At 45.3% G+C, this 14,730-nt stretch overlaps 1 protein-coding gene across 10 annotated transcripts in view; it reads right to left on the bottom strand.

Moving 5' to 3' along the window:
- EFR3B (EFR3 homolog B) overlaps window positions 1-14,730 on the bottom strand; it is a 417,050-nt gene that overhangs the window by 93,283 nt on the left and 309,037 nt on the right. For all 10 annotated transcript variants that reach the window (XM_068280081.1, XM_068280088.1, XM_068280080.1 and 7 more), the window contains one exon: window positions 7,969-8,119. In XM_068280081.1, coding sequence (XP_068136182.1) covers window positions 7,969-8,119 — 151 coding nt within the window. The remainder of the gene's footprint in view (window positions 1-7,968; window positions 8,120-14,730) is intronic.

Below are 14,730 nucleotides of genomic sequence, written 5' to 3'. Positions count from 1 at the left end.
CCCTTAAAACACACCTTTTCAGACAAGCTTACTGTGTAACAATGTTTAGCCCTGTTTACTTATTTGTTCACAATGTAATCAGAGGCAAAGGCTCACTGCCTAATCCATCCCCCCCACATCTCCTTACCTAGTGTGTCTCCCACTACTATTTAAATTGTAAGCTCGCAAGAGTAGGGTCATCCTCCTAATGTTTACTGTTTTTGTTGCAATATTTGTGCTGCTTGAGACTCTGCTGTACATTTTTTGGTTGTACCTATGTACCCCGTGTTGTCTTACTGTGCTTTGTAAAATGCTGCGTAATATGTTGGCGCTATATAAATAAATAATAATAATAATAATCTGGGAAGCCTCTGGAGTAGTGATGGTCATGTCTAGGAGAACTCATAGGGAAGCATGTGATCAGTTTGGTCAGGTGATAGATATGTAAGCCTCTGATTTGCAAGTCATGATCATGTGCTAAAGCAGGATGTGATCTCAGCAAATCTATCAGCTGATCTAACAAATCACATGCTTCTCCATGAGTTCTCCTAGGCATGACCAGCAATCGTCTTAAAGGAAATCTAAAGGGAAGGATCTTCCCTTTAGATTTCCTTTAAGACTAGTGCTGGTCATGCCTAGGAGAACTCTTCCAAACAAAATAAAATAAGAAGATCTACTTGCCTGGGGCTTCCTCCTGTGCCCTCGCCGTAGCTCCGCTCTCAGCTGGTTCCCGGGGTCCACTCCGTTGCAGATGCCGACCTCGCCAAGTCAAGCTCTTCGAAACCTGCGCAGCTCACGATCACTCTCATGTGGTCTGGAGCGTTCTGCGCAGGTGCAGTAACTCTGCGCCTGCGCAGAACGCTCAAGGCTACGTGAGGGCGATTGCTCACTCGAGCATGCGCAGTAGATGCCGGTCGGCATATGCAACGGAGTGGACCCCGGGCCACCGGCTGGGAGCGGAGCTGTGGCAAGGAACCCATTGGCTGCCAGGGGCTGGAGGAAGCCCTGGGTAAGTAATCTTAGTGACCTCCTCAAAGCTGGCCAACCACGCACCTTCTCACCGAGTCCCCATGCACAGCAGCCTTCTGCCCATGCACAGAACACTCCCAGCAATGGGAGCACGATCAGGTGAGCTTGGCTCGGGGCCGCACAAGTGCAGTAGCCTCCAACTGGCCGTGACTGGTCGATGCTGCTTGCTGGAGGGTTTCGGAAGAACGGCGCAGGCACAGGAGGACTGCAGGGGACTGCAAGAAGCCCCAGGTAAGTTAAACTGCTTTTTTTTTCACTTAAAGAGAAACTGTAATCAAGAATTGAACTTCATCCCAATCAGTAGCCGATACCCCCTTTCCCATGAGAAATCTTTTCCTTTTCTCAAACAGATCATCAGGGTACTCTGTATGGCTGATATTGTGGTGAAACCCCTCCCACAGTGTGATGTCAGGGACATGGTTCTGACATCACACTGTGGGAGCCTCGTTGCATTCTGGGAAATAACAGCTGTTTTCAACTACCAAAAATGCAAGCAGCATCTCCTTCCACTGACATCACCTGCCAGCAGTAAACATGTCACCATGTGATCAATGTCAGAATGTAAATCAGGGAGAGGAAAGCTTTTACAATAGGCAAACACAGACTCAATCATTTATAAATAATTATTGTAAAAATGAAGCACTTTTTTTATTACATTATTTTCACTGGAGTTACTTTTTAAGTAACCCATAAGGCTGCTAAATCCTTGCAATGTACAGATAAGTGCTGTAGGATTTGAAATGTCTTTCACCCCAAAAAACTGAGCTACACAAATTGCCAGCTCTGCACACCGTACCACTGACGCAGCAGTAAAACAATGATCTGAAAGTTCCACTTCTTCCTGGATTCAGCATTTCCAGAGGTCTGGGGATATTCTATTGTTCCGCGTGTTTGTTTTGAATTTCCACCAGGGAGCTGCAGAGAAGGTCAGGCCTACTTCTAATAATAGAGCTACAAGCAATCCTGAACTTCGCAATCATAGCTTTACTATTCCGCTTCATCATCCATAACTGAATCACAACTCCAGGCTCCCGGTTTAAATAGGCTCTGCGTAGGAGTTGTAACAGTCTTACTTAAATGAAGTGTGGTTTGGGTGAGACCCCCAGCATCTTCATAACAAAATGAAAAAGTCCCAGCTAATGGTCTCCTGATCCTTGTACTTCTGGTGTGGGAATCTCATGTCTCAGCTAATTAAAGGACAATTATCAAAGTTAGCTCAAATTCTAAATGCCACACATATTTTCAGTAGTTACTAGCAAGTAGCAATACAAAGGAATTTTTTTCATCTTTTCATTTGCATGAAGAAAAAATGACAAGAAAAGTCAATGTGGGCATTATTATGGAGGACTGTGTCCAGCATACAGAGACAGTCCTCGCTAGCATGGAAACTGTGAGTAAAATGAGCTCAGAATGATAGAAAGGAGAAATATAGCGTCAAATGATGGTAAATAATCATCAAGATAAGACAAATAACATATTGCGCTTTTCTCCTGGCGGACTCAAAGCGTTAGAGCTGCAGCCACTAGGACGCGCTCTATAGGCAATAGTCGTGTTAGGGAGGCATGCTCCTACTGAATAGTCGCTGGCTTACTGAACAGGCAGAGCCGAGATTCAAACCCTGGTCTCCTGTGTCAGAGGCAGAGCCCTTAACCATTACACTATCCAGTTATCACCTGCAGCTCTGCGTTCCTGTCTGTGTGTGTCTAAAGTAAACAGTTTACAGCCAGAGAGAAGTGTAACCTAGCTACATATTACAGCTCTGAATCCACACCAATGCCAACACAATTGTTATATACAGCTGGGTGAACAAAGCTATTTTTTTCACTCAGACTGTGCTGAGAGACCTCTGAAAAGGCTTCTAGTGTTGCTGGCTAAAAGCGCTATAGGAATGTGGGTTTTACTGAAAAACTGTTTCTTTGATTGTGGTCCTTTAAGGCAGAGAGCTGGTTTACTGTCCATTCACTATGCTGAATGAGCTCTGCTCTCAGTAAGTGTCCACCCACAGAGATAAATCCTTCTATGAATAAACCTGTGGTGGAGGATCATGGGGCCAAGCAATCCCTGAAGGAGAACATGTGCGGCCCACCATAGAAGGGCCAACTCTCTCAGAGAGAAAGTACACGGTTTTGTGGAGGGTGAACGGTTACCTTTCGGACAAAGAAACTGAAAGACGGTGAAGGTCATCTGTGTCTAGGCTGATTTGCAATACACTTCAGTATGAAATCTTTTGGAAATCAGTCTGCAGTGTGTGGGCAGGCCATAGATCCCTCTCTCAGAGAAAGGGATCTATCTGATGGGCGATCTGGTGGCAGGCCGACAGGTTACATAGTTACATAGTTATTTGGGCTGAAAAAGGACATACATCCATCGAGTTCAACCAGAGAACAAAGTACTACACCAGTCTGCTCCATCACATATCCCTGTTGATCCAGAGGAAGGCGAAAAACCCTTACAAGGCATGGTCCAATTAGCCCCTAAAGGGAAAAATTCCTTCCCGACTCCAGATGGCAATCAGATAAAATCCCTGGATCAACATCATTAGGCATTACCTAGTAATTGTAGCCATGGATGTCTTTCAACGCAAGGAAAGCATCTAAGCCCCCTTTAAATGAAGGTATAGAGTTTGCCATAACGACTTCCTGTGGCAATGCATTCCACATCTTAATCACTCTTACTGTAAAGAACCCTTTACTAAATAAATGGCATGTCCTCTAGTCCTTTGAGAAGGCCTAGGTACAAAAAGCTCATCCGCCAAGCTTTTATATTGCCCTCTGATGTATTTATACATGTTAATTAGATCCCCTCTAAGGCGTCTTTTCTCTAGACTAAATAAACCCAGTTTATCTAACCTTTCTTGATAAGTGAGACCTTCCATCCCACGTATCAATTTTGTAGCTCGTCTCTGCACCTGCCCTAAAACTGCAATATCTTTCCTGTAATGTGGTGCCCAGAACTGAATTCCCTATTCCAGATGTGGCCTTACTAGAGAGTTAAACAGGGGCAATAGTATGCTAGCATCTCGAGTTTTTATTTCCCTTTTAATGCATCCCAAAATTTTATTAGCTTTAGCTGCAGCGGCTTGGCATTGAGTGCGATTATTTAACTTGTTGTCGATGAGTACTCCTAAGTCCTTCTCCAAGTTTGATGTCCCCAACTGTATCCCATTTATTTTGTATGGTGCTAGACCATTGGTACGACCAAAATGCATGACTTTACATTTTTTAACATTGAATTTCATCTGCCATTTATGTGCCCATTTAGCCATCCTATCCAGATCCTGTTGCAATATGACACTATCTTCCTGAGAGTTGATGATTCTGCACAATTTTGTATCATCTGCAAAAATAGCAACATTGCTCACTACTGCATCTACTAGGCCATTAATAAATAAATTGAAGAGCACTGGACCCAGTACAGACCCCTGTGGGACCCCACTGCTAACAGTCGCCCATTTTGAGTATGATCCATTGACCACAACTCTTTGTTTTCTGTCCATTAGCCAGTTCCCTATCCATGCACACAGACTCTTCCCCAGTCCTTGCATCCTCAACTTTTGCACCAGACTTTTGTGGGGAACAGTGTAGAAGGCCTTTGCAAAGTCCAAGTATATCACATCTACAGCATTCCCAATATCCACATTAGCGTTCACTACCTCATAAAAGCTGAGCATGTTAGTCAAACAGGACCTGTCCTTAGTAAACCTATGTTGATGCTGAGAAATAAGATTGTTTTCTACTATGAAGTCATGTATAGGGATGGCCCTGCTTAGGAGAACTCATGGAGAAGCATGTGATCAATTTGATGAGCTGATAGATTTGTAATGTCCTGATTTGCTGTGATGACTTCCTGGTTTAACACATGATCGTGACCAGCAAATCAGAACCTTACAAATCTATCAGCTGATCAAACGGATCACATGCTTCTCCATGAGTTCTCCTAAGCAGGGCCATCCCTAGTCATGTATAGTATTATCGTAAATAATTGGAAGACAGGACTGGGACTCTGCAGTTAAGATGTATGGCCACCTTAACAGCATAGTGATGAGGCAGGGGTGTAACTACAGGGGAGCAGTCCCTGCGACCGCAGTGGAGCCCAGAGCTGGAAGGGGCCCAACTGCTACTTCACTTCCTCTGATAAAGGGGCCCATCCTTCAGATCAGGTGTTTTTGTGGCTACACTTGTTATGGGTGTAAAGATTATGATGGGCACACTTGTTTTATGACCCTTGTGAGATGGGCCCCGAGGCTGTGACAGTAATAAGGGGGAGGCAATGGAAAGGGTGTGAACATTTGGGGCCACATCTAAGTTGCTGGGGGGCTGCTAGTTACACCGCTGGTGATGAGACTGTGGTTATTACCTCTAGGTCATTAACAGTTATGTTGAAAATACTGAGGGCCCTTTCACACCGGGGCGTTGTGCTATTTTTACAGCCCCCACCACTGGACAATGAAAGTCTATGGAGACTTTTATACTGTCACGATACGGCGCGATACATCGGAAAGGACGTTTTCACTGCATCCCCGACGTTAGGAAAAAACTACGTTACTGCATTAGACCGGAAGTCATGTTACTCTATGGCCAAGTGGGGATTTTAAAAATGTTGCGGGGTGCACGCTTCTGTGCACTTCCGCATACCCAAAGCAGGAAGTGACGGCAAGCGCGCGTCACTTCCTGCTTGGCTGGTGGCCAGACAGAAAACACCGCCTGTTTCTGGCGGTGCGATGCGGCGAGCGTGACGCACCGCTGCCGCCAGTTTGCAGTGTGAAACCGGCCTAAAGTAAAGACAAACAAGTCCAAGTAGGATCGGTACTATATAGTAACACGTCTCTCATTATGTTACTTTTCACTTCAGATGGCTTTTACATTTTATAAAAAAACAATGCATCTATGCTAAAAAAAAACAATTTTACATTTCAAATCTCTGCTGGATTTGTCTTCCATCCCTCATTATTTGTGCGTGGAGAACAATGCAAGCCTCGGATGTACGGGGTGCAGCTGCATATTAGCAGGCACAATGTGTTGTGATTGTTGCGGTGGGCTCGGAGCCCTCTCTTGTTTCTGTACAGGAACGTGATTGTCTTTCTGCTGGAGGAATAAGCTGCAGGGTTTGCAGGCCGGTGACTCATCCGCCTCCTTCCACAGAGCCGTGGGAGTTTTATGGTCCCAGCAGGCAAGATAAGAGGCGAAGCCAAACGTTCTGGCAAGACACTCTCCCTCCGGCGTCTGGGCTGGACAAGTCAGAGCGCGCTTACTGCAGCCTGACGCATGCAGATTCTGCTACAGCGCCGCTACAGAACACTCCGTACATACAGCGTCTGTGTGCCAGCAGAGCCCGCCTGCCGCCGCGTGATAAAGCAGCAGAGCTCTGGCACGCTGCTGGCCCTAAACCAATTAAAGTGAGCGCATACTTGGAGCCCTCATTCAGGCATGGTTTCTATAACAGGAAATCATCAGCTTTACACGAGTCATAAGGAATTGACCAACTTGAAGGACAGGCCCGAGCTAAAAAAATCCCAAGATCTACTTACCTGAGGCTTCCTCCAACCTCTGGCAGCCAATCTGTCCCCCGCCGCAGCCCCGAGATCCCCCGGGCACCTCCGTTGCAGATGCCAATCTCACCAGGTTGGTTTCTTCTGCGCATGCATGCACCACGCCATCGTGCTGACGTGGCCTGGAGCGTTCTGTACAGGCACAGAACAACTGCGTCTGCAGAATGCTCCTGGTGACGGGAGCGTGACCGCGAGAGGCTCAGCCACAGGCTCCTGCAGGCACAGAAAATGCCGACCTGGCAAGGTTAGCATCTGCACGGAGGGGACCGGGGGACCTGGGGCTGCGGGGGGGGGGACAGATCGGCAGCCAGGAGCTGGAGAAAGCCCCAGGTAAGTAGATCTTGTTGTTTTAGCTCGGATGATTCCTTTAAAAGAGAATCACAGAAAATAAGATAAAGGGGCTTGATAACTGAACTTAACTCCTTTAATACCCGGGGGTGGATGCCATCTGGGCCAGGTGCCTTGTGAATCAAATTATTTAATCGTGCCTACACACTTTCCTGTGTTAGGTAATTCATGCTGAATGAGGTAGATTGGGAACAACCCAGGGCCATATTATGAGCTAAAGGCATCACCTTGGTAAACACAGAAGCAAACCAAGCATTTCAAATTTCCGCTTTAGGTCTGTCCTCCATAATCAAGTTTCCCGCCTGATCCTGTAAAGGCCCTATGTTCTTTACCTTATTTCTTTTTGAGTTTATATATTTGCTGCAAACTGCCCAAAGGGATGTACCAGGGGAACTGTATACCAAACAATAGGCCCGCTAGGGGACTAAAAAGCCCTATAAGGGTACTAAAACGTAATTGCCTTTATTATTAAAAGTACAATGCGTGTATACCAATCAATCAGATTGGTATACACGCATATTACTTTTAATAATAAAGGCAATTACATTTTAGTACCCTTATAGGGCTATTTAGTCCCCTAGCGGACCTAGTGTTGACAGTGCCGGGCCGAGGCAGAGGCGAGAGAGGCAGTGTAGGAGGGGGCGCATAACTCACTAAGCTATTCCTCTATTGTGTTTGAAGCAAAGAAAATAATAAAAGGGAATGCATGGCAGTGAATGCAAGCCAGATAACTAGAGATTGTTGTTTGGGGGGTTGGGGCCCTGGGGCACCTCTTAGTCTAATAGCAATCATTGTGTAACGGTTGGGGTGTGAGGGATGGGGGGGTGCACTTTGGTGCCTCAGCCTTGGATGCTGGAGGACCTTGGCTTTGAGTGTTGAGTTTATATATTTGTAAAACTTTTTGGGATTTGAATTTATATCAATAGCCACTTTTTTATTCTTCCAGTTTGCAAGTCTGTGTTTTTTTTTTCAGTTTTTGTTACATTCCCTGTAATTCTTTAGTTGCTGGAAGGACTCCTCAGCACACAGAGCTCAGGGAAGAGGTTCCTCTCTGTCACACTCACCGAGTTTGTCCCCAGGATCTGCAGGTTGGGTTTCTCGGATTCCAGCAGCTTGGCCACCATCTTCAGGAAGCTCTCCACAAATAGGTTGATGCTTTGGCAGTGACAGGCCATCAGGAGCTGGTCCAGGGCTTCCATGGCAATGCAGACATAGCTGGGGGAGAGAGAACAGGACATCAGCTAACAGATGGACCACGCAGGCTGCCAACACTCATAGGCAGAACTAAAGGCAAATGAAAGGAGCCCAGCATATAAGTCACAGTAATAAAAAATGGAGAAACTCCAGTCACTTTACAACCTTTCCAATCACATTACTGCAAACTCCCCACTGATAATATTCACCTTCCAACCTTCAAAATAAAAAACTAGCAGATGTCTCACATCTATATATAAAATAGAGTAAGTGCCTCAACCTTCAAGCAAGAAGAAGAAGTAGCGCCCTGCCCCCAGGGCCGGTCCAAGCAAGAAGAAGGGGCTGGTACAAGCAAGAAGAAGAAGTAGTGTCATATCAAACCAAGGGCAAAGAGGGATAATTTGCATATTCAGTAGCAGTGCATTGTGGGTAACCACAAATGTTCACTTATAGCTGAAATATTGCAGATTTGCTTCTGTTTTAAGAAGGAAAATTACACCAAGTTTTGCTTTTTTTAGTAGGAAGGCTCTTTGGTCTCTTTTATCCTCCTATACATTCTTAGTAGTTTGGGTCACCCTGAGCTGCTTGGTTACTCTGTTGTACTGGTCCAACCCTATCTCATACAGCCTTATCAAGCCCTGCTATGTACTGATGAGGACCAAATGGCTGAAATAGGCTGTCACATGTGGGTTTGATATGACTGTGTAAAACTTAAAGCTATAGGCTTGCTTGACTTACCAATGGTGAAAAGGAATAATTTGCATATTTAGTAGTGGTGCATTGTGGGAAATCCCAAATGTTCACTTAGGCCTGGTGCACACCGAAAAACGCTAGCAGATCCGCAAAATGCTAGCAGATTTTGAAACGCTTTTTCTTATTTTTCTGTGGCGTTTCAGCTAGCATTTTGCGGTTTTTGGAAGCGTTTTTGGTGTAGTAGATTTCATGTATTGCTAACAGCTTTACTGTAACAATATATGAAATCTACTATACTGAAAACCGCAGCAGCAATCCGCAAAACGCTAGCAAAACGCCTCATAAAAATAAAAAAAAGCGTTTAAAAATCTGCTAGCATTTTGCGGATCTGCTAGCGGGTTTTGGTGTGCACCAGCCCTTATAGCTGAATTATTGCAGATTTCCTTCTGTTTTAAAAAGGCAAATTACACCAATACAGTGCGGCATTGCAGGAAGTGACGACAGTGGAACGCACGATGGAACACGGAAGAGGTGAGTCATCCCCGCCCACTGCCTCTTACTAATAGTGGGGGCTGCTACTGTGCTTAAGCAGAAGGGGGAGTGCACATGGGGGACCCAGGTGAGGGGGGGGTCCTGCTGAGCTTAAGCTGGAGGTGGAGTGCACATGGGGGACCCAGGTGAGGGGGTTCCTTCTGAGCTTAAGCTGGAGGTGGAGTGCACATGGGAAACCCGGACGAGGGGGGGTTCCTGCTGAGCTTAAGCTGGAGGTAGAGCACACATGGGGGACCCAGTTGAGGGGGGTCCAACCCCCCTCCCCGCCGCTGTGCCCAATACCCCTTTCCTGCCCTCTACCCTCTTATGCGGCGTATGCTATGCCGCGGGTCAGCTAGTTACTTTTAAATATCCTGATAATTTGGGATTTCTACTCTTTATTGTTCCCATTACATAATAGAAGGGAGCAAATAATAGATGAGAAAAGATTTGGACTGCTCCATGATTGCTGGTAACTGGGTGTTTCTGTAATTGCTGATCTCCTGGGATCCTCATGCACAACAGTCGATAGAGTTAGAGAGACACTGAAGCAAAAAAAAATAATAATAATAATATAATGAATTGTTTGTGTAGTACAGCTAAGAAATAAAACATTAGGAGCAGAGACATACCGTAAGTCTAATATTGTTTCCAGTAGAGTAAGAGTGAAAGAGAACTGGTGCTAATGGAAGGAAAAGCTGTTATACATACCTGGGGCTTTCTCCAGCCCCATACGCACGGATCGCTCCCACGCCGCCATCCACCGCTGCCCGCATCTAGGAGAACCGGGACCCCGCTCTGCCGCCAGTCGGAGCCAGTCTAGCGCAGCAGAGGTGCGCTCTTTGCGTATCTTTGCAGCAGCTGCTAGAGAGATACGTAGAGGGCGCACTTCTCCTGCGTAGTGCGGCTCCGATGACGTCACTGACGGGAGCCGGTTCTCCTAGATGCGGGCAGCGGTGGATGACGGCGTGGGATCGATCAATGCGTATGGGGCTGGAGGAAGCCCCAGGTATGTATAACAGCTTTTCCTTCCATTAGCTCTGGTTCCCTTTAAGAAACTCCAGTTATTATCTATGCAAAAAAGCCATTGAACTCCACAACTTTCAAAGTCGCAGAGAGCTCTGTCTTCTGAAGCTTATTATCTCAAGTGTCTGTCACTGTATTGTTTTTTCTTCTGCAGAGAAGGGTTCAAAAGTTCACTGGCCTGCTCTGCAAAATCATTTAGAATGCTGAGTAATGTGTAAACCAAGGCTGTGGAGTCGGAGTCGTGGAGTCGGAGTCGTGGAGTCGGAGTCGTGGAGTCGGGCAATTTTGGGTGCCTGGAGTCGGAGTCGGGAAAAAATGCACCGACTCCGACTCCTAATGAATTTGTAACTGTAATTAAAATAGAAAATATGACAAAATGTTCTATTTCTCAGATAATAGTCATTAAAAATAATGTATATATACAGTATATATACACAGTAATAGCTATGCTTAGTCCACAAAAATGAAATAAACCAATCAAAATTAGTTACTTGTGCTGCTTCAACAAAGCAGTCCCCGTATTTTTAAGGTCAGATATACATATCTGATTGTGACTGTATATATGATGTGTACACAGGAATCTCTTATATATACTAAATAACATCTATGCTGTAAGAATAAAGCCTGATGTGTAGCTGTGTCACTAATAGAGATGGTCAACGAGATGGAAATAATTCTGCATTGATGCTGATTTATGCAAATGTATGCACTCCCTTTGCTGATGAAATCAAATAATTTGATATGTTGTTAAAATTTGGTTTGGTGACTAGAAATTAAAGGGTAACTGAGACGGATGAAAAGTAAAGTTTTATACATACCTGGGGCTTCCTCCAGCCCCCTTCAGGCTAATCAGTGCCTCGCTGTCCTCCACCACCCAGATCTTCTGCTATGAGTCCTGGTAATTCAGCCAGTCAGCGCTGTCCGGCCGCATGCCGCTCCCACAGCCAGGAACATTCTGCACCTGCGCAATAGTGCTGCACAGGTGTAGTATGCTCCTGGCGGCGGAGTGTGTGCGTGCGCACTACGCCTGACTGGCTCAAGTACCTGGACTTATAGCAGAAGATCCAGGTGATGGAGGAGGACAACGAGGGACTGATTATCCTGAAGGCGGCTGGAGGAAGCCCCAGGTATGTATAAAACTTTAATTTCATCTGTCTCAGGTTTACTTTGTTACACAGTAGTACTATACTCTACATATGCACTCCCCACAGAGCTGCAAGGAATCCACTGAGAATGCTGTGCACATTGAACACAGAGGTGTTGTCTGTTTACAATCTCCTCATTCCCCAGCAGAGTACCTGCACATCATTCTTACATGTACCCACACTTACATTGCCTAGGGCCTGATAGATGTTCTTTGTTCCGGTTTGTACCTTTTACAAGTACTCTTACCAAGGACTAGTTTTAGTCTAAAGGGAATAAATATAGTAGTCTACATATCCTTCTCACTTCAGTTGTCTTGTAAAATTCCTAAGCGTTGGCAGTTAAGAGACGAATTTCATGTTACATACTTTTAATCAACAAAATTGTAATATGCAAATTAGAGGAGTCGGAGTCGTGGAGTCGGAGTCGGTGGAATCCTAAACTGAGGAGTCGGAGTCTGTGGATTTTTGGACCGACTCCACAGCCCTGGGCAGCACGGTGGCGTAGTGGTCAGCTCTCTCGCCTTGCAGCGCTGGGTCCCTGGTTCGAATCCCAGCCAGGGCACTATCTGCAAAGAGTTTGTATGTTCTCTCCGTGTCTGCGTGGGTTTCCTCCGGGCACTCCGGTTTCCTCCCACATTCCAAAAACATACAGATAAGTTAATTGGCTCACTCTAAAAAAAAAAAATTGGCCCTAGACTACAGTACTTACACTTCATAATATAGACATATGGCAATGGTAGGGATTAGATTGTGAGCTCCTTTGAGGGACGGTTAGTGACAAGATATATATATATACACTGTACAGCGCTGCGTAATATGTCGGCGCTATATAAATACTAAATAATAATAAATAATAATAAACTGCAAATATTAGAGAATGATGCAATGTTATTAAAAACGATATAACTGAAAATAAAAATAGGAGAATACTTTCTTTGCTACTAATGTTCTAGTAATTATCCAATTCAATAAACAACCAATTAATTATATTATATATATTTTTTTTTCGCTTCAGTGTCTCTAACTGTGAATGGAGCATATGAAAAACAATCTGCTGTGCCCCCTGTAAAAAGCGCTAGGCTAGCGACAAGTAAATACAAGCTGTGTATTTACTTCCATCCTGTAATTCTATTTGGGCTCCCCCGCCGCTGCCCGCCTCTATGAGCTTCCTCCAATCGGAAGCTAAGCCGCGACCTGGGAGGTACTTCCTGGGTCGAGGCTTAACTTCTGATTGGAGGAAGCTCATGGAGGCGTGGACAGCGGCGGGGGAGCCCAGCTAGAATGACAGGATGGAGGTAACTGCATGGCTAGCAACAAGGAGATTGTCGCTAGCTTAACTCTTTTTACGGGGGGCACAGCAGAGCCTGAGGGGACTTCGAGGCGGCAATACACAGAGGCATGTCATAGCGCACAGGACATGCCTCTGTGTTCTCTTTAAGAGTCGGTATACACAGGCTTTCGCCGGCTTCACATTTAGCCAACGCTAAACACTTCTCTGAAAATGATTGGGGAAGCGTTTGGCATTGGTCCCTGCCATTCGGTAAACGCATCGTGTTTTGACACCACAAGGGAACACGGAAGCGCCGCACTTAGCCGATGAAATGAGACAAAGGGTTCAATCACAGGATTTGGGCAAACTATGGGTCCTTCGCTATGATTAAAGAGAACCAGAGATGAAGCACCCTCATGTATTTTACCTTATAAATCAGTGGGAACATGACAGTAAACACCTAATCTGCTCTTTGTTACATTGTTCTCTGTTTAATTTGCCTGTTATGTTTGCCACTGTCACATTACACCGATCCTTCGCTCACTGCACTGGCTACCAGTAGAATGGAGAATACTCTTCAAGATTGGACTGCTGACATTCAAATCCCTGCACAATCTGGGCCCTGGATACATGAAGGACTTGCTGAAGCTGCACCACACCTCTCACAACCTCAGATCAGCAAGTTCTATAAACTTGGTCACTCCCAGAGTGCACCTCAAAAAATCTGGAGACAGAGCCTTCTGTCATGCTGCCCCTACTCTTTGGAACTCCCTACCACACCCAGTAAAGACAGCACCATCCCTGGAGCTATTCAAATCCAGACTGAAAAGCCACCTGTTTAGCCTGGCATTTCCAGATTTATAAAATTCTTCCTCTGTACCACGATGGTCGGAGCCATGCTTATGCGCTTTGAGTCCCACGGGAGGAAAGCGCTTTACAAATGTTATTTGTTGTTGTTGTTGTTGTTATCACCTCTAAGATAAGAATCCCGACTAAGCAGTCGGCTGGCTTTGCTACAGAAAGATTATAGCTGAGACTGTGTTCTTTTGTGTCTTTTGAAGTCCAAGCCTGCCCCCTGCTGGCTTTGCTCAGAAATCATTATAGCTGAGTCATTATAGCAAAGCCAAACTCAATGCTCAGTCCGGGATTCTTATCTCAGCTAGATAACAGACACTTTTAGCAGTGAGGATGGAACAGAGAGCAGGGTAGGTGTTTTCTCTAATGTTCCCACTGATTTCTATGGTAAAATACATGAGGGTGCTTCGTCTCTGGTTCACTTTAAGTACCCAGGAGGGTCAGAAACGAGTAAGCTCTTGTGCTGTACCCTGTTATACCTTTTAATGGTGATCGGATAAAGATATGGATTTTTAATGCAATGAAGGAGTGCGCACAACTTTGCTTGGTATGGTTGTTAGGAGTGGTGTTCCTGTCTCCTGCACACTTCTACACACAGCACAGCAACATGTGGTGAGGTGGAGCAACTTCTTCTTCTTTTTCCACAGGATTTTGTAAAAACCAAGACCGACATTTAAAAAGCACTGTCCATTTATTGGAATGAGTGAAGAAGCGCCGTGACTAACACCAGCACACACAAAGTTCAACACTGTAGGGAAATACAAAAGGAACACCGAGAGCCTAATATAGTGTAGTATGTACTAGAAATAAGTGAATATTAGCGTGTGAGAATGAGATGCCCACAAACCAGGGTTACCTTCCAGGTAACCATTGTCAAGGCAGGTGAGGAGATTAGACCTGTCCTCACTAAGGATTAAGAAGTCGCACTCTGTAGATTGGAAAGAAGGGGGTAAAACACCCCTCCACCAGTGGTGGACACTGTACCTGTAGATAGAGAACAGATGCTCCAACAGGATAAAATAAACTACAATTTTTAAAAAATGCTTGGGAGGCAGTAGTGGACTTACCTCCTAGAAGCAGACACAATAATTGTCAATTTCAAAAAGACATAC

The sequence above is a fragment of the Hyperolius riggenbachi genome, chromosome 4 (assembly GCF_040937935.1).
Source record: "Hyperolius riggenbachi isolate aHypRig1 chromosome 4, aHypRig1.pri, whole genome shotgun sequence".
In the NCBI taxonomy this organism is placed as follows: Eukaryota; Metazoa; Chordata; class Amphibia; order Anura; family Hyperoliidae; genus Hyperolius; species Hyperolius riggenbachi.
This window is presented reverse-complemented; position numbering and strand designations above follow the sequence as displayed.